Source organism: Glandiceps talaboti, chromosome 18 (assembly GCF_964340395.1).
Source record: "Glandiceps talaboti chromosome 18, keGlaTala1.1, whole genome shotgun sequence".
NCBI lineage: Eukaryota > Metazoa > Hemichordata > Enteropneusta > Spengelidae > Glandiceps > Glandiceps talaboti.
The window spans coordinates 23010264-23030495 of NC_135566.1; the positions used below are offsets into that span (position 1 = coordinate 23010264).

At 37.7% G+C, this 20232-nt stretch overlaps 1 protein-coding gene across 2 annotated transcripts in view; it reads right to left on the reverse strand.

Annotated features, from left to right (window-relative positions):
• The window catches only part of LOC144448982 (WD repeat and SOCS box-containing protein 1-like), a 97116-nt gene that overhangs the window by 31811 nt on the left and 45073 nt on the right, over positions 1 to 20232 (reverse strand). For both annotated transcript variants that reach the window (XM_078139375.1, XM_078139374.1), the window contains exons 4-5: positions 8962 to 9194; positions 2726 to 2910 (exon numbers count right to left, since the gene is read on the reverse strand). In XM_078139375.1, the coding sequence (XP_077995501.1) occupies positions 2726 to 2910; positions 8962 to 9194 (418 nt within the window). The remainder of the gene's footprint in view (positions 1 to 2725; positions 2911 to 8961; positions 9195 to 20232) is intronic.

The following is a 20232-nucleotide window of genomic DNA, read 5'->3' on the forward strand; positions in this document are numbered from 1 at the left end:
ACAGTACTCCTTTGGGAATTACTGTAGAAAGAGATACTGTAAACATTTCACAGTACTCCTTTGGGAATTACTGTAGAAAGAGATACTGTAAACATTTCACAGTACTCCTTTGGGAATTAGTGTAGAAAGAGATACTGTAAACATTTCACAGTACTCCTTTGGGAATTAGTGTAGAAAGAGATACTGTAAACATTTCACAGTACTCCTTTGGGAATTAGTGTAGAAAGAGATACTGTAAACATTTCACAGTACTCCTTTGGGAATTAGTGTAGAAAGAGATACTGTAAAAATTTCACAGTACTCCTTTGGGAATTAGTGTAGAAAGAGATACTGTAAACATTTCACAGTACTCCTTTGGGAATTAGTGTAGAAAGAGATACTGTAAACATTTCACAGTACTCCTTTGGGAATTAGTGTAGAAAGAGATACTGTAAACATTTCACAGTACTCCTTTGGGAATTAGTGTAGAAAGAGATACTGTAAACATTTCACAGTACTCCTTTGGGAATTAGTGTAGAAAGAGATACTGTAAACATTTCACAGTACTCCTTTGGGAATTAGTGTAGAAAGAGATACTGTAAACATTTCACAGTACTCCTTTGGGAATTAGTGTAGAAAGAGATACTGTAAACATTTCACAGTACTCCTTTGGGAATTAGTGTAGAAAGAGATACTGTAAACATTTCACAGTACTCCTTTGGGAATTAGTGTAGAAAGAGATACTGTAAACATTTCACAGTACTCCTTTGGGAATTAGTGTAGAAAGAGATACTGTAAACATTTCACAGTACTCCTTTGGGAATTAGTGTAGAAAGAGATACTGTAAACATTTCACAGTACTCCTTTGGGAATTAGTGTAGAAAGAGATACTGTAAACATTTCACAGTACTCCTTTGGGAATTACTGTAGAAAGAGATACTGTAAACATTTCACAGTACTCCTTTGGGAATTAGTGTAGAAAGAGATACTGTAAACATTTCACAGTACTCCTTTGGGAATTAGTGTAGAAAGAGATACTGTAAACATTTCACAGTACTCCTTTGGGAATTAGTGTAGAAAGAGATACTGTAAACATTTCACAGTACTCCTTTGGGATTTACTGTAGAAAGAGATACTGTAAACATTTCACAGTACTCCTTTGGGAATTAGTGTAGAAAGAGATACTGTAAACATTTCACAGTACTCCTTTGGGAATTAGTGTAGAAAGAGATACTGTAAACATTTCACAGTACTCCTTTGGGAATTAGTGTAGAAAGAGATACTGTAAACATTTCACAGTACTCCTTTGGGAATTAGTGTAGAAAGAGATACTGTAAACATTTCACAGTACTCCTTTGGGAATTAGTGTAGAAAGAGATACTGTAAACATTTCACAGTACTCCTTTGGGAATTAGTGTAGAAAGAGATACTGTAAACATTTCACAGTACTCCTTTGGGAATTAGTGTAGAAAGAGATACTGTAAACATTTCACAGTACTCCTTTGGGAATTAGTGTAGAAAGAGATACTGTAAACATTTCACAGTACTCCTTTGGGAATTACTGTAGAAAGAGATACTGTAAACATTGGTAACAGCCATGCATGTGTACAAAATTAAGAGTACAGTATACATTACATGTCTTCTGTAACTTGAACATGTTGTTGGCAATAGCAAGACGTTGCAGTGTTGACACCAACAAACTTACATTCAAACATTCCAACATTGAAACTATTTAAATGATCAGCTATTGCTGTTCCTTTTGAGTCATTTTGTACAATTTTTGTAACATTCCTGCAAGAAATCTGTGTTTATGACACAATTGAAGCTTGTAACAAACACCATACCACATTACTTATTTATTTATTGCATCCCTTTTGTATCACTAAAATTGTTAGGAGCAGCACTAAGAAAGAAATGAAAATACATACACTACTAAAAAGACAAGTAAAAAACATATACAGGAACAAACAAGAAAATAAACCAAAGTGAGATAAGAATATTGTTGTCATTAGGCATATGCTGTGTGAAGCTGCACATGGTAATTTCATTTATTGCACATGCCCAATGAACAAAGAACTTCTTCCAAGGTCATGGCCATGAAAGACACATTACCATTACTGAGTCAATATTTCCCGATGATACAACTGATTTAAAACTAAAACTTGGTCAAAACAATTGTTTTTTTTCAGGAATGCAATCTGCCTTTTAACAATTTTAAGAAAATGATAGAAACATTCTGAGCTAACATTGCAGCCAAATCTACAGGTCTAGTTAGGCAGGTCTTTCCAAAATCTTCTGGTCCAACCCAAAGATTTAGAAGCCCCAGACCACTGGGCCAGCATTAATTTCAAGCCCTGTGTGATCATTTTGCTTTGAACAATTTCCTAACTAGACATCAAAATAATGTTCCTACCAACTATCAAGGCAACCCAGTCTGGCAGTTTTTGAGTTTAAGTCACACACACACACACACACACACACACACACACACACACACACACACACACACACACACACACACACACACACACACACACACACACACACACACACACACACACACACACACACACAGATGAATGGACAGACACCGCACTATGCCTATAGCACTCTTGAACCTTATCAATTCAGTTGTGCTAGTAAAACACCACCGCCTCTACAAAGTGGTAAGATGCCAAAGCTTTCAAAATCAATTAAGTTATGACTAATAATAGTAATATGAGATAAACACATCTCTCAAACTTACCCAAATGTTCTCAGATTCATGCCAGTGTAAGGATCCCACAGAATAACTCTGGTATCCCAGGAACATGTTGCCAACAGTGCTCCATCGGGAGAAAATTTACACCCTACTACATCGTTGTAGTGTCCATCTAATCTCTTCCACAAAGTTATGTCTTTTGGCAAGTTATTGACTTTCCATAAAATTATCTGAAATCAAAAAATATTTATTTTTTAATTGAATTTACAAGGTATCAGAATGCAAAAAGAACACGAATGGCATTGTAGCACAACTGTATTTGGCTGTTGTTATGGGTGTGGTCTTGTGACTATAGGCATATTTGCACACCTTTTTGGAATCAGGGTTTGTACACTTTAAAGCAAAACAAAATTCCAGGACTTTCCAGGGGTATTCATATTGATTTTGGCCATTTTCCAGGGGTGTTGAGCACAAAAGTATATTTTTGAATGACATCTAATTGTCTGATGTGGACGAGAAGAAATTAACAAGTGTTCCCATAATATGTCACAAAACATTGAAAAGACAATCGACAATAAGGAAGACGTTGGTTTCAAAACCACGTTTGCACGCTAAGATTAAACCGAGAAACCTCTGTCCTATCCCCTTAGTCGTTTCATCAAGCTGGTGCATTGATCGTGTAAGAATTGAGTCGCAGCATTCGTCAGTCTATTCAGACATATCCAGAAATTTTTTTTTTAAAAATACCACCAATGGCATTGTAGCACAACTGTACAGTTTTTAAAAATGTTTATCCACATGCTAACAATAGGTGTTCATTTGCTGAATGACTATTCAGTTGCCTATCCAACCATGTTGCTATCTTTAAAATATATGCTATCATTTGGCTGTTGCTATGGGCGTGGTCATGTTGTTAGATATATTTGCATACATTTGTGTATGTTTTTGTTCACTTGTGTATGAATTCCTGATATTATCTTTGCAATATACATGATCATTTAGCTGTTGCTATGGGCGTGGTCTTGTTGCTAGGCATATTTACATACATTTTTGAATGTGTATTCAATTGTCTATAAATCCCCATTGTTATCTTCGCAATATATGTGATCGTTTGGCTGTTGCTAAGGGTGTGGTCTTGTTGCTAGGCACATTTGAATACATTTTTTGAATATTCATTTGTCTTTCTATTCCTGTTTCTTTGCAATATACTTGATTATTTGGCTGTTGCTATGGGCGTGGTCTTGTTGCTAGGCAAATTTACATACATTTTTTGAATGTTTATTCAATTGTCTATTAAACCCTGTTGTTAACTCAGTGAAATACACCACCGTTTGGCTGTTGCTATGGGCATGGTCATGGTTGCTAGGGTATTTGCATACATTTTTAGAATGATTACTCACTTGCCTACCAGATGATGTTGTTATTTAACCAAAAAAAGTCATTGAAAATGACATAGTCCCCGCTATGATTGGGTTTCAAGGAACTGGCAGTTATGTTGTCATTTTCTTGATATCACTACTCTGATCACGTAACAACACTTGTGAACCTAAATCGTCTCTGTTGTTATCCTTGTAATATGCATTGTCACTTCACTGTTGCTAAGATTTGAATTACAAACTTATCACCAAAAAGACACATTTAGCCCTGATTTGTATACCACTGATGGGATCATCATGTCATGAATAATTCTTAATCTAAAATCCTTGAGAAGGCTCCCACCAAATTTCAATCAGATCTCAGTAGTTTTGTATTGAAGACTTTTGACCAAAAGACACATTTTAGCTCTAATTTGCATATCACTGATGAGATCAATCATTATATCAATAATATATCTGAATTTAAACACCCCTTAGAACGTTCCCACCACAGATCTGTTTAGTAATTTTGTAATTATAGACTTTTGACCAAAAAGACACAATTTTAGCCCTAATTTGCGTATCACTGATGAGATCATCTTGTCATGAACAATTATTAACTAAACACCTCCAAGAACATTCCCACCAAATTTCAGGCTAATCTGCCCAGTAGTTTTGGAGTGTAAGTTTTTGACTAAAGAACACATCTTTTGACCCAAAACACACATCTCTGATGTGATCATTTTCATTCGAACAATTTCCTATCTACACATCGTAAGTACCGTAATGGTCCCACCAAATACCAATGCAATCGGTCTGGCGGTTTTTGAGTTTAAGTCATCCACACACACACACACACACACACACACACACACACACACACACACACACACACACACACACATACACACACACACCCTCATGGACAGACACTTTGCCCTGCCTATAGCACTCTTGAACCTTATCAGTTCAGTTGTGCTAAAAATTACCATCATAATGAAGATATTTTATGACGCTAACTTGCTTCTTTATTACCATATTGATGCAGGTTACTGCCCTTACTTGGGCAAGCACCCAGCGTTTAGGTTCAGACAATGTCTATTTTTAGAATAGTTGCAATAAGCTGCCTACCCCACCCTCCCTCTCGACCATGTATTTATTCATTAAGGAAGACTGGCAAGACCACAATAACGGATAAATTGTTTATGGTAACAATCATGGGTACTTGAATGTGTTTTAGTACCTTACCCATTACCGTAAATAAAAGTTGATCAGATCAGTAGTAAAGGTAAAGACGTCAATTTTGGCACAGATAATGGATATAAACTAAGATTTTAGTCTTCGAAATTTTGTGTCATTTCAAGCAATATGAACCCACTTTGCCTGCCACGGCAATTCAACACAGATATATATTCAGACCCACAATCATTAACTTGAGAACTTGCAAGGTCAGATTGAAATATGTACCACCAAGTATAGACCACAAATGAGGTAGAGACACCAAATTTGGCACAGATTATGAATATAAACTAAAAATTTTGTGTTGTTTCAAGCATCGGAACCCACCTTGCTGTCCATACAAAGTTTGACACAGACACAAAATAGCCATACTCATTAGCATAGATCATTCTTAAATGCCCAAGTTGAATAGAGAAATCGTGTGATGTCTACATCTTCACACATCACGCACATGGCTGGCCATGTTCTCGACTTCTGTTTACATTTGGGACCTAAGTAATGAACGTATTCAGTAATTTATAGCCCAAATTTTATAACATAAATGACGTTTTTACTACAAATTTTCTTTTAAATAACTTAAAAATAAATTAGATCAAATAGTATAACTAACCTTAGAGGTTAAATTTAGTTATAATTTGTTTCACACTAAATATGCTTAAATTCAGATGACGAATCTACAGCTCAAATTGTATGACTGGTGATTGTATACATGTAGCTAGCTACAGTCGGATGATACATCCTGTGGAATGGTTCTGCATCATCTCTCTTTGTGAAACAGAGACACTAGCCCCATCTACAATTAAGGCACTAAAAATCCTACCTGAGGTAGGATTCAGGACAGTTTGACCCCCGTGTAGACGCAAACGCGTCTTGAAACCGTCCTGATTTAGGACACCTTTTCCTGAAACCCTCCTGACTTCATCCTATGTACTGTCAAGGACGGAACACGTGACATCTATGCCGCAACCTTACGATGTGTAAACACAAACCTATCCTACCTCAGGTAGGACTTGGGATTGCCTCAGGTAGGACGACCTACGTGTAGATGGGGCTACTGTCATGCACACCAATGTCAATTTGGTCTTCTTGTTATTCTCAGAATTTTTTGTGAAAGAATTATGCTAAATTATGTAAATATTAAGGAGTTCACAATTGGAGAAGCATAAAATTTAGTATGATGTACCATGACACACTAGTAAGTAGACTTTATATCGCAATGGTTGCCAATCTAATCAATTTCGATGTGCGGCTACATTACATTACATTCTGAAATTGTAACAGTAACACTTTCAGAATCATAACCAAATTTCATCCCCGGTAAAGCTCAATACCAAAATCACTCTCATCATCTAAAAGACTGACAGACATTTTCCCTTGAACCAACCTGTAGTTCTGTCTGAAAGTCAGGGAGGCAATGTTTCAAAGCAACCTCAAGGAGAGATTGATTCCAGTGCCATTCACACACACTTGTTACATTATGTTAAGTACCCCATAAAATCTTTTAATGTTAATCAGATCAATAAAACAGTAATATCTGTACTCATCTGGCCTCAATAATTCTAGACATTTCACCCAAAAAAATAATGTATTTTTTAGCCCTAATTTGTATATTGCTAATGGCATTATCATCATGTAATCAATATCACTTCAATCAATCAATCAATCAGTCAAATTTCTATAGCGCCAATTTCCAGAGCAATGTTCTGTTCAGTAGCGCTGAATGGCTAAAGCACACCATAGGCTTTGGTGAACAAATAAGTCTTCAGTTTTGTTTTGAAACAATCCAGGCTGGAAGCTTCGCGAATATAAAGTGGCAAAGAATTCCATAGTTTGGAGGCGACGCATGAGAATGAACGACCTCCATAGGTGACTTGTCTGTAATTTGTTGTTGCAAGCAGATTCTTGTTTGTAGAACATAGAGTGTGACACGGTGTGTATGACTGGAGAAGATCACAGAAGTACTCTGGAGTTAAGCCATGAAGGGCTGGAGAAGATCACAAATTTTAATGTACTCTGGAGTTTAAGCCATGAAGGGCTTTATATGTCAACAGTAAAATTTTGTAATCAATCCTGAAATGAACTGGTAACCAATGCAGGCTGATGAGAACTGGAGAAAAGTGTTAAAACTTCTTGGTATGAGAGATGATCCTTGCCGCTGTATTTTGAGCACGTTGTAATAGGTTTATGGTGGTATCAGGAAGTCCGTATAATACAAATGTCATCGGTGATGTATTGCCTTATGGATGCAATGCGATGAAGATGTGTGTAAATTGATTTGCAGGTATTCTTGACATGGTACATCCCCAGAAACATCCTTGTGAAACTTCAGAAATATCATCCAAGTATTCTTTGACCAAAATGACATTTTTTGACATTTTTGTCCAGAAATTTGGTAAAATTTTGGGAAATAAATCTGTGAAAATTTTGCCGGGTGTTGCCTGAACAGTGTTTTTCAGCATAACTGAATCAGTAGTACTATAGGCATGGCAAAGTGTCTGTGCGCGTGTGTCTGTGTATGTTGATGTCTGTATGTATGTATGTATGTATGTATGTATGTATGTATGTATGTATGTATGTATGTATGTATGTATGTATGTATGTATGTATGTATGTATGTGTGTATATGTGTGTGTGTGTGTGTGTGTGTGTGTGTGTGTGTGTGTGTGTGTGTGTGTGTGTGTGTGTGTAAACAACTCAAACCACTGGACTGATTGCCATGATATTTGGTGCTACATTTGTACATTACCTTGGGTGTCTAGTTGGGAAATTGTTCAAATCAAAGTGATTGCATCACCGGTGTGTGATTTGGGCCAAAAAAATGCAATTTTTGGTTCAAAAACTTAAAACTCCAAAACCACTGGGCAGATCAGCCTGAAATTTGGTGGGAATTTTCTTGGGGATGTTTAGTTTTTAAAAGAAATGTTCATGACACGATGATCTCATCAGTGATATGCAAATTAGGGCTAAAAATGTGTTTTTCGGTCAAAACTCTTTAATTCCAAAAGTACTGGCTGAAATTTCACAGGGATGTTTCTAGGGATGCATAGATCAAGTGATTATTGAAGTTTGCTTCCACCAAACAATATTTTTTTTCATACATCGATTCACTAGGTATTTTTAAGTACGTATTCAAAGTTCTATGAAAATTGAACGCCAAATTTTAAGTTTACAAAATACAGCTGTACAACTAGCAGACACATAGGTTCACAGCTGTACAACTAGCAGACACATAGGTTTACAACTGTACAACTAGCAGACATAAGTTTACAGCTGTATAACTAGCAGACACATAGGTTTACAACTGTATAACTAGCAGACACAGGTTTACAACTGTACAACTAGCACACACATAAGTTTACAACTGTACAACTAGCAGACAGTTTTACAGCTGTACAACTAGCAGACACATAGGTTTACAGCTGTACAACTAGCAGACACAGGTTTACAGCTGTACAACTAGCAGACACATAGGTTTACAACTGTACAACTAGCAGACACACAGGTTTACAGCTGTACAACTAGCAGACACATAGGTTCACAGCTGTACAACTAGCAGACACACAGGTTTACAGCTGTACAACTAGCAGACACACAGTTTTACAGCTGTACAACTAGCAGACACATAGGTTTACAGCTGTACAACTAGCACAGACATAGGTTTACTAAATATGTTTATGACTCACTTACTGATTTGCTACTGCCTACAGATACAAGTAGTTTAGTGTCTGGTGAGAAACAACATCCAAACACCCACTTAGGATGTCCTTTCAAAGTAATCGCCATATTACCATCATCATTCAAATCCCATACTTTCAGTGTTTTGTCTCTTGATGCAGATACCAACATAAGACTTCCATCTGGTGCAAATGATAGGTCTCGTATTACTTCTTTGTGGTCAATCAAATAATGTAGAATTTCCCCTGGAAAAGGTCAGAATAAAATATTAAACAAGTCTTCATACAGGACATAGACCTCTCAAATGTGACTGGATGGAGACATGACTTAAAAGAAATTGGTGGCAACAATAAATACTACAAACTGACTGTGATAATGCAGGGAATTGGTGAATTTCAATAACTGAACCTGACAATCCAGGTCTGGGTCAAAGGTTAATGTCTCTAAAAAGAAAGTTTAAACCTGGCAATATAAGGGTAGACACTAATGTATAGTCTTCAGACTTCACGTATTAATGTTTAAACCTGGCAATATAAGGGTAGACACTAATGTATAGTCTTCAGACTTCACATATTAATGTTTAAACCTGGCAATATATGGGTAGACACTAATGTATAGTCTTCAGACTTCACATATTAATGTTTAAACCTGGCAATATATGGGTAGACACTAATGTATAGTCTTCAGACTTCATGTATTAATGTTTAAACCTGGCAATATATGGGTAGACACTAATGTATAGTCTTCAGACTTCATGTATTAATGTTTAAACCTGGCAATATATGGGTAGACACTAATGTATAGTCTTCAGACTTCACGTATTAATGTTTAAACCTGGCAATATATGGGTAGACACTAATGTATAGTCTTCAGACTTCACATATTAATGTTTAAACCTGGCAATATATGGGTAGACACTAATGTATAGTCTTCAGACTTCACATATTAATGTTTAAACCTGGCAATATATGGGTAGACACTAATGTATAGTCTTCAGACTTCACGTATTAATGTTTAAACCTGGCAATATATGGGTAGACACTAATGTATAGTCTTCAGACTTCACATATTAATGTTTAAACCTGGCAATATATGGGTAGACACTAATGTATAGTCTTCAGACTTCACGTATTAATGTTTAAACCTGGCAATATATGGGTAGACACTAATGTATAGTCTTCAGACTTCACGTATTAATGTTTAAACCTGGCAATATATGGGTAGACACTAATGTATAGTCTTCAGACTTCACGTATTAAAGTGTACATGCAAAGGTACTAGTACATACTTTTTTTCGTAATTATATTTATTTTGCCATAAAAATAAAGGAAATCGGGTTTGTAATAGTACAATATAATTCTAACACGAGAAATTGCGCGAAAAATGAGGCACTCTTGGCTCAGCCACAGAGCACCTTCAGTACCTCTCATTTGCATATGGATAGGACAGGATTTGGAACTTTATGACGTCAATGCAGGAACACAAACGCATTCGTCAGTGTATCTTTACATGTAAAGCCATTATGGTCGAACCAGATGGTCAACTTCAAAACCCGTTTTCGCCAGAACCCGATGTTGAATATTGATCAGATTCCTCAAGCGTAGAGCAATACACTCCAGCATTAACATCTGATGGTGTGATTTAGCCAAATTCATTCGAACCGACCGCTAGCAGTAACGATAGTTCCTCTGGTAGTGAATGAGTGAGGAAGGTCCGAACCACAGAGACTGAATGACACTGCTTTATAAGTTTTTTCTGATGTAAATTTCACAGACAAATGTCGTCATGGCTAGTACACATTATATGTAATAGTATACCTGTGTTTAAATATCCACCATGCAAGTTTAGTGCTTGTTTTCTGACTATGCCTTGCTGTCTTATAAGTTATACGGCGTATGTCCTAGTGAAGCTGTGTTGTTTACATAAAGTGAATGCTGTTATCAGCGTCCTTTGTTGACATAACTATTCAATGGGTGGAAAACAGCTCCTGCAGACAATGTAATCGAAACGAAAATTATGTAATATTTCCATACCCATCAAACATACAGAGATCGAATGAGAATGGCTTCAAGAGTTCCCCATAATATTCTCTCAAGTTGTTCAAATGTAGCATGTGTTGTAACAGTACATTCAATCTATGACCATTCAAAATCTTCGCGAAAGTAGACCCACAAATTCGTTAGAGCAGAACGTTTTGTTGGATAACCGTCCCTCTTGAAAGCTATGTGTACACATACTTTATTTCATTTTTTACTGCGTTCGTTACCATCCACACAGTGACATGAAGTGGTTTCATCTTCTTTCAAAGCACGCCCATGTTCACTGAAGCCGGCCGTACTGTGGTGTATTGTGTATTGTCTCCGACCATTTTTGTTTGAGTTTTTTATGGATAGACATGTCTTACGTTGTGGAAGTTATTTGACCTGGGAGCGTGAAGCTTAGTGCTGACTGTACTTTGCTGTGTCCATCCACTTTTGACATGTGATTGGCATGACACAGTAATTGTTCATGTAGACAAAACAATGGAAACAAAAATAGCAACATTATAATGAGCATTGCGTCTTTTTACTTTGATATGATTCCGACGATGTATGTGATGTATCACAATGAAAACGATCGACTCCCAGCAACATGGAAATCAAAACATACAATCGGACTACGCATTGTTTAAAAACAAATGCTATCGTAATGAAAATATTTTATGAAGCTAACTTGCTTTCTTGAAAACATCATTTCAAATAATTTTATTTGTCTTCCTTTTTTCGCTTTGATCATGGCTACACCGGTGGCGTGGAGAACCCCGGCCCCGGTAACATTTACCGGCTTTCACTGTATGGCGTCACTGTCCAGTTTTTACGTGATTTCAACTGCCTTCACCCATTATTACCTACTCAGTTATATCACTCGGAAATGTGTGTAGGGTGATGTTTCACTGCGGGTGCTGCCGACAAAACACCAAGGAACCATTGTTGTCGGAAGACTAAACTGGTACACCACAATATGTACAGTTACAGATGATACTATATGGCAAGCGTAATTAGTAATTCATAAGTAAACATTACACAAAGGCTTAGAAGGCTTTTGTAACACGTGGGACCTCGACACCTTTCGTGAGCTGGTTGAGGTGCCGAAGTTAGTCGAAGCACAGGGGATTAAGGGGGCAAATATTTTTGCAACTTTCTTGCCAATGTGCGCAAAATTTAGAGGTATGAATGCAATTTCATTTATTTTTATGGCAAAATATACATAATTACGAAAAAAAGTATGTACCTTTGCATGTACACTTTAATGTTTAAACCTGGCAATATAAGGGGAGACACTAATGTATAGTCTTCAGACTTCACGCATTAATGTTTTTGAGTTATTTGGTTAATCATGATTGGTCACTAAATGTGGCTACCATTGAGTAAACATAGCGCTAATGGCGTTGTAGTATAACTGTACAGTTTTTTTAAAATGTTTACCCATATGCTAGTCCATGCTAACAATAGGTGTTTGCTCAATGACTATCCAGTTGCTTACCCAACCATGTTGCTATCTTTGCAATATACGTGATCATTTGGCTGTTGCTATGGGTGTGGTTATGTTGCTAGATATATTTGCATACATTTTTGAATATTTTTGTTCACTTGTGTATGAATTCCTGATATTATCTTAGCAATATACGTGATCATTTGGCTGTTGCTATGGACGTGGTCTTGTTGCTAGGCATACTCGCATACATTTTTAAATGTGTATTAATGTCTATTAATCCTCTTATCTTTGCAATATATGTGATCATTTGGCTGTTGCTATGGGCGTGGTCTTGTTGCTAGGCACATTTGCATACAATTTTTGAATGTTTATTTATTTGTCTTTCAATTCCTAGAATCTTTGCAATATACGTGATCATTTGGCTGTTGCTATGGGCGTGGTCTTGTTGCTATGCAAATTTACATGCATTTTTTGAATGTTTGTTCAATTGTCTATTAATCCCTGTTGTTATCTTTGTGAAATACACGACCGTTTGGCTGTTGCTATGGGTGTGGTCATGGTTGCTGGAGATATTTGCATACATTTTTTGAATGTTTACTCACTTGCCTACCAGATGTTGTTATATGAGCAAAATATACTGCCATTTGGTTGTTGCTAAGGGCGTTGTCATGGTTGCTAGGGCCAATTGTGTCAAAATATAACACTTCTAGAAACATCTCACCAAGTTTCAGTCTCATTGACCAAGCAGTGATTGGGAAGTCAACGCGCCCCGCGCCATAGTCGCATTTAATTGAAAATTGGCACATTGAAATCGACTTCTTGGCGCCCACAAAGGCGCATTGTGGCTAACAGTGAAATATAGACACTTCAGTGCTGGAGTGCCGATTCGGTAGAGGCGAAGTACGGAAGTACATTGTAAACCCAACTCATGTCAGCTGTTCGAAATGATGCCCCCACACGTCGTCTTTTGCAAAGCAAATCTGAATACTTACACTGTTTCATGTCCCTCTATCCATGTTTGACTATTTGAATACACGATACACGCGTGACCATTCCCCGGGTATAGTGAAACAGATCAAACCAATATGATTCAAGATATTCAAATTAGTATGCCCTTTGATGACCTCGCCTGACCGTCACTGCGTTCATCATGCATGAGAAAAGACGTCAACTCCTTGAATGAATGTTACGATCAGTGACTATGATCACCGATGTTTTAGAATAAATACTTGAAGCATAAATTTATCAACACAATTACTAATCTTGTAGGTAACAACTCAAATCGCTACCACAGAAAACTACCGTCGCGATGTCCACTTTTCCGATGATATGTGTATAATACGGGTAAGGCTGGCCTCTACACTGTAACAAGTAAATTAGTGAGGTTGAAATCTTTGCCGCATGATTTCGTATTTATGTACGGATGCGTAGTCTTTCTAGACAGTAATTTTTTGATCAGTTAGTATTTAAACTACTTCCGTGTTCGTGTTTTGGGGGACATTTCTGAATACACGAAACCAGTTATTGAATGTGTAGTGGATATTGATATTCAGTTTGAAAAATAAAAATCCTGAACTTTATTTTGCGAACGATTTCGTCATTTCTTAGTAATTATAGGGCCGAGTGTATCAAGTTTAACGTTTATGTCAACCCGGAAGTACATAGACACGAAAATAGACGAGGTGACTTGTACATGTAATTAGTAACAAAATTTTACTCTAACTGCTGGTAACCTTCAAATTTATTTATTTTTATGTTGTAAATACATTCTAATATGCACTGAGGATAACACTATAAAGACTTGCTCTATGGGAAGGTAATTTTTTGTCTTTTAAAAATGCAATAGTTAGATCAATGTGTACCAGAAATGTTATGTAGTATTTAAGCTAGAAATAAGACATCATATCTTATTATCCCCCCCCCCCCCCCAATTAAGACAAACTACTCACAGAAAGCAAAAAAAAAAAAAAAAAAAAAAAGAAGCTCCAAAACATTAAAAAGAGAACAAAATTACAGTAAGGAGTTGATGATGCACAAACAACTACAAAGAAATAGACAGTTCAATTACAACACAGGGTTTGAAATAAATATGGGGTTTGGAAAAGTGAATTAGAAGTAGAGCAAATACTAAGAGAGATGAAGAGCCCAAGTGAACAAGCGAAAGCACTTAAAGACAGGACCACCAAATTTTTTGCAGGACTACTACGTTATCAATTTTACTAGTCCTGTGGGATAGTGACTTTTTTACTCCGGTGTCGAACCCTGCCAAGTCAGGCTTACAATGGTTGCATGGCTTCATATGGTACGGACTTACGGTTCGCGACTTGAACATGCTTCCCTACTGTACAAACAATAACAAGCAGAAATATTACTTTACTTATTATGGTTACTTCATTTTAACTATTTTGCTTTATTGTTGGATCATGAATGCTAACTTGGGCCCATTAGAATTTCTGAATGGCCCATTGAAATTGAAAATGGCCCATTCATTTTTGCTGGAATGGGGCCATTGTCACATTGGTGTTTTGAGACTTCCCAATCACTGCCTAGTACTTTTTGAGAAATTTTTGACCAAAATTCGTATTTTTATACCTAATTTGCATATATTATTATTATATTTCATTATATGCTTAATATTTCTTCATCTTTACACCCACAGATGCATCTCTGTTAAATTTCAGCCCAATATGCTAGGTAGTTTTGGAATTATAGGTTTTTAACCAAAAAGACACATTTTAGCCCTAATTTGCATATTACTAAGGGAATCATCATGTCATGAACACATCTTAATTTACTAACATCTAAGAATGTTCCCATCAAATTTCACTCCAATCTACCCAGTAGTTTTGGAGTTTAAGTCTCTTGACCAAAAATCACATTTTTTGACCAAAAACCCACATCTCCGATGCAATCATTTTCATTTGAACAATTTCCCAACTAGACACGAGAAGTAACTTGACCACCAAATATCAAAGCAATCGATCCAGAAGTTTTTAACTTTAAGTAGTTTACACACACACACACACACACACACACACACACACACATCCACATACAAGGACAGACATACAGACAGACAGACAGACAGGCAGACAGACAGACAAACAGATAGACAGAGAGACTACTGAACCTCAGTTCCGTTGTGCTAAAAATTACAGAGTTAGCACTAGAGAGCCACAATCTTCATTTGTGGTGAAAAATAAGTACGTCTTGGGTAGCTTAGAAACTACATCATGCTATTATCAGTATCTATTGGCGTGATTGATTGGTTACTTATTGGTTACAATATTGTTGCATATAAATGTTATTGTGACATTTTGGAAGTACAAGCTGTGTGTACGTGTATACGATGTCCAGAAGAATAACATGTACAACGTACATGTAATTTGTAAACATCTGTAATGTATTTCGTGTACATTTGAAATTAAATACATGTAGTGTCAGGGGTCGAAATAATGAAAACATTTCGCTTGTCCACTGGGCAAGTAGAAAACAAAAAGCACTTGCCCAAATCAAAAAGTGCTTGCCCATTCCAAACAGTGGGGTATTTTTTTTGAGGCTAACAAATGCACTGTTGGGATTGATAGGTCTTTCTTTTGTTTATTGTCAGAAAATGTCATTTTGAAAGTTTCTCTGGGTACTGAAAAGTTCTCTCCACAATAAACAGGAGTCCTAGATAATATTAATTTTCATAATATTCATACTATAGCATGTTCACCTGTAAAAAGTAGTTGTTAAAATAAGTTTTTCAGCACTTTCATTTATAAGCTATCAATATAAAAATAGTGCAAATATTGCGTTGTCGCACAACTTCATGTTCATGGACAATTATAGCTGTATAATTTTTTGAAGATTTAAAGTTGTAACCAAAACAAAATTTTCATACCTAATTTCCATCATCATAATCCAGCCATCCTATGTTGGAAGTGTACAAGACAAGTATAGCAACATCCTAATCAAACTTTAAAGTGATGTGTCTACAAGGTTTTGTACTTCTTTATATTTTTAAAATCAATTTGGAACCAAATCATACCAATGTAACATGTTTAACTTTCTTGGTTGTCTTATTGTAATATTTTAAACACAAGCTACATTCATTTTATATGGGTAGGTGATGAAACAGCTGTCTTACAACATATTACATATTCCAGTCATAAACCAAACTGGCCATGATACACACTTTACCACCAGAGGAAATAGTAAAGTAAACATTATAGCTAATTAACAATGTACTGTTCTCACTGTGTCAGCTATTAAGGGGTGGCTCACTTGATGAGGTATTTTTAAATCACGCGAGAGCTGTCACATGACGTGGCATTCCTGCCATTACCGCATTGCCCATTGCAGCGTGTAGCAAGCTAGGCAGCGCAGACTGCCAGCCGTACACAATTTTTCTTCTAGCCTTCTTCACAAGCCTGAACATTCACGCTATAATCCTTTTGCTTATCCGTATCGCCGTCAACGGTGTGTGAGATGCCAAAATCTAAAGCCAATCAAGTCGTCAAGGATCAGGTGGATGCATCGCCCGACGCTGGTGAAAGTAAGGCTGATAAACATGACATTTTGTCACTGACCCCAGATGTGGAAGTAATGTTATGGGCAGAGAATAATGGAATTTCTACGTCGACTCTGGCAGTTTTAGGGGCGAATGGGTTTGTATCCATGAAAGCCATTCATACGATGAAAATAGAAGACTTAGGCCTGATGCAAGTGAGCCCTCTAGCGCAATATCGCCTATTGGAAACGGCACTGGTGAAACTAAACGACCAACAAACAACACCAACTAAGATGGCGGCTCCCATGAACAGCAACCAGGCCATCGATAGTGAAGTTCCACGACAACAGGCAGGAACCAATTCAAGTATCAAGAGTGAAGTCTCCCCTCCATTATCATTAGATGGCATGCTCAAACTACTGCAACCGGATAGTGAAACCACGCAACGACCGACTACTGTGCCTGAAAGGATGGACTTGGACCCACTGGTCTACCTGAAACCCAAGTCGATAAATGGTCAGAAACACTTAGACAATACTGACTTTGTCCCCGGATCCTTCACCACTAAAATCGATAAGAAGGTTGTGTCAACTGGTGAAGGGGGTACCAAATTAGTACTTGAATCAGGGCCAAGTAAGCTGGACTTGAATAGTGTGACACCACAGCAGTGGGCGGCTGCCAATGCTAGAATTTTGTATGAATTAATAGTGAACCATGCTTATGATATGACTCAGGTTAAACAATACTTCGCTTATACAGTTAAAGTAACACAATTAGCAGATCGTTATGAGTGGGTATCGGTACTTCAGTACGATCGTGAATTCCGTATGTTGCAGTCTGTCTATCACCTCCCCTGGGGAACTGAGTCCCAACATTTATCCACTGTTCATCTCAGAGAGAAAATGCCTCTCACTCAAAACAAGACCAGTAAAACTGGGGGAAAATATGGACAGGCTGCACCAGTGGATAAACGCACAGGCAAACCAGTGTGTATTGGGTTTAACAAAGGCGATTGTAAATTTGGTAGTAGGTGTAACTATAGCCATGTATGCTTAGTTTGCTTTCAGAAACATTCAAAGTTGACACATCTGGACAGTAACCAACCAGATAAGTCTGACACTTTGGCAAAAAACACAATAGCCTAGGGCACCTCCATGCTCCACCTCATAACCCTAGCGCTTTAAAATATGAGGTGTGGGAAGCTGAGTTAGCGTCAGATGATCCTGACAGGGAATTTCTTTTAAATGGCCTTTTGTATGGCTTCCGTATAATTGACCATGATTCGCATTTAGTTAAAGTTGAGCAAAATAATTATAAATCGTCAACTGATGTAGACCACAGAGATGCTGTTGAAGCTCAAATTTTGGTTGAGTTGGCTGAGGGGCGTTATGTTGTTACAAAGGACAAACCAGATATCATTAGTGCGCTGGGTGCCATACCTAAATCAAATTCAGGGGGCATTCGTATTATCCATGATTGTAGTCGCCCCATTGGCAAAGGGCTTAATGACTATGCATCAGCTCCTTCTTTTACATATCAATCATTGCAGGATGCTATCAATGTGATGCAACCAGGGGCATTTATGGCTAAGGTTGACCTTAAGTCAGCCTATCATTATGTACGCATTCATCCTGATGATTACAGGGCCACTGGGCTGAAGTGGACCTTCAGTAATCATAGTGAACCGACTTATATGTATGATACTAGATTACCTTTTGGAGCGAAAAGAGCTCCTATGATCTTCCATCGCCTTACTCAGTCAATACGTCGTATGTTGGTAAGAAAGGGTATTGATTGTGTGGTTGTTTATTTAGATGATTTTCTTTTAATTGCTGAGACATACGAGGATTGTCAAAATGCTCTCAATGTCTTAATTAAGTTGTTACGTGAACTTGGCTTTGCCATTGCTTGGCATAAGGTGGAAGGCCCCACACAATGCATTACATTCCTGGGAGTCAGGATTGACTCTGTTGCACAGACACTGTCTCTTCCGCAGGACAAATTGCATGAATTGTCTTGCTTACTTGCTACTTTCAGGAATAAGAAGCGCGCGTCGAAACACCAATTGCAGTCCCTTGCTGGGAAACTAAACTGGGCTTGTCAAGTGATACAGGGAGGTAGAACTTTCCTCCGTCGCATTCTTGACACTATTGCTGTACTTAAACAGCAAGGGCATAAAGCTATATTGACTTCTGAATTTTTTGCAGATCTTGACTGGTGGATGCAGTACCTGCCTGTGTTTAATGGTACTACTAAATTCCTCAACGAGGCACCAATCACTGATGTTCACACTGACTCATCTGGTACTGCTGCGGGTGCCTTCTTTCGGAATGATTGGTTTTATTATCCTTGGTCTTGCTGGCCAGGTGCAGCGAGTCTACACATTAACTATAAAGAAACCCTTGTAATTTTGCTTGCAGCCATGCGTTGGGCACCGTTCTGGACAAATCAAAGAGTTGTTCTCCATACAGACAATACCACCGCTGTGAGCGTAATCAATAAGGGCACAACACGTAATGCGGTGGTGATGAAAGGTTTGCGCATCCTTTTTTGGCTTTCAGCATGGTTTAACTTTTCTATTCATGCTGTTTATGTTCCAGGGAAGCAGAATGACATTCCAGATGCCATATCCAGATTGCATGAACCTGGGCAATTCCTCCGCCTTCATTCACTCCTACACCCCTCAGGTGCAACACACCCTTGCTTTACCTACTACAGGCTTCCATTTCATATGTCTTACTCTGCACTGATGACTGTTTATTCTCAGATCCAAAAATCACAAAGCTGGCAGCGGAGCTTGACTTGGAAGTGGAGACATACAGAGCAAAGGCATTTGCTACCAACACAAAACGTACTTACAGTACCCACTGGAAATCTTACCTACAATTCTGCTTACAGATGGGTTACCCACCAGTCCCAGCCTCCCCACTCATGGTATGCAGATATGCGGCATACTTAGCACGTAGGCTTAAGTACTCTTCAATCAAACAATATTTAAATATTATTCGCATCTTACATTTGGAGCATGGGTTTGCGAACCCGTTGCAGGATAACTGGTTTTTGTCAATTGTCTTGAGGGGTATTGCCAAAGATAAGGGTACTTTTGTTAATAGGAAGCTGCCTATTACTCCTAAACTTTTGCTAGGTATACGTCAGCAATTGAACCTGTCTACTGTTGTTGATTCAGTTTTTTGGGCGGCATGCCTTGTTGGTTTCTTTGGGTTGTTAAGGAAGTCAAATTTTCTGGCTCCCTCTTTGCATGGCTTTGATAGTGCTAAACACTTGTCTCGTAATGCCTTCCAGGTACAGACATG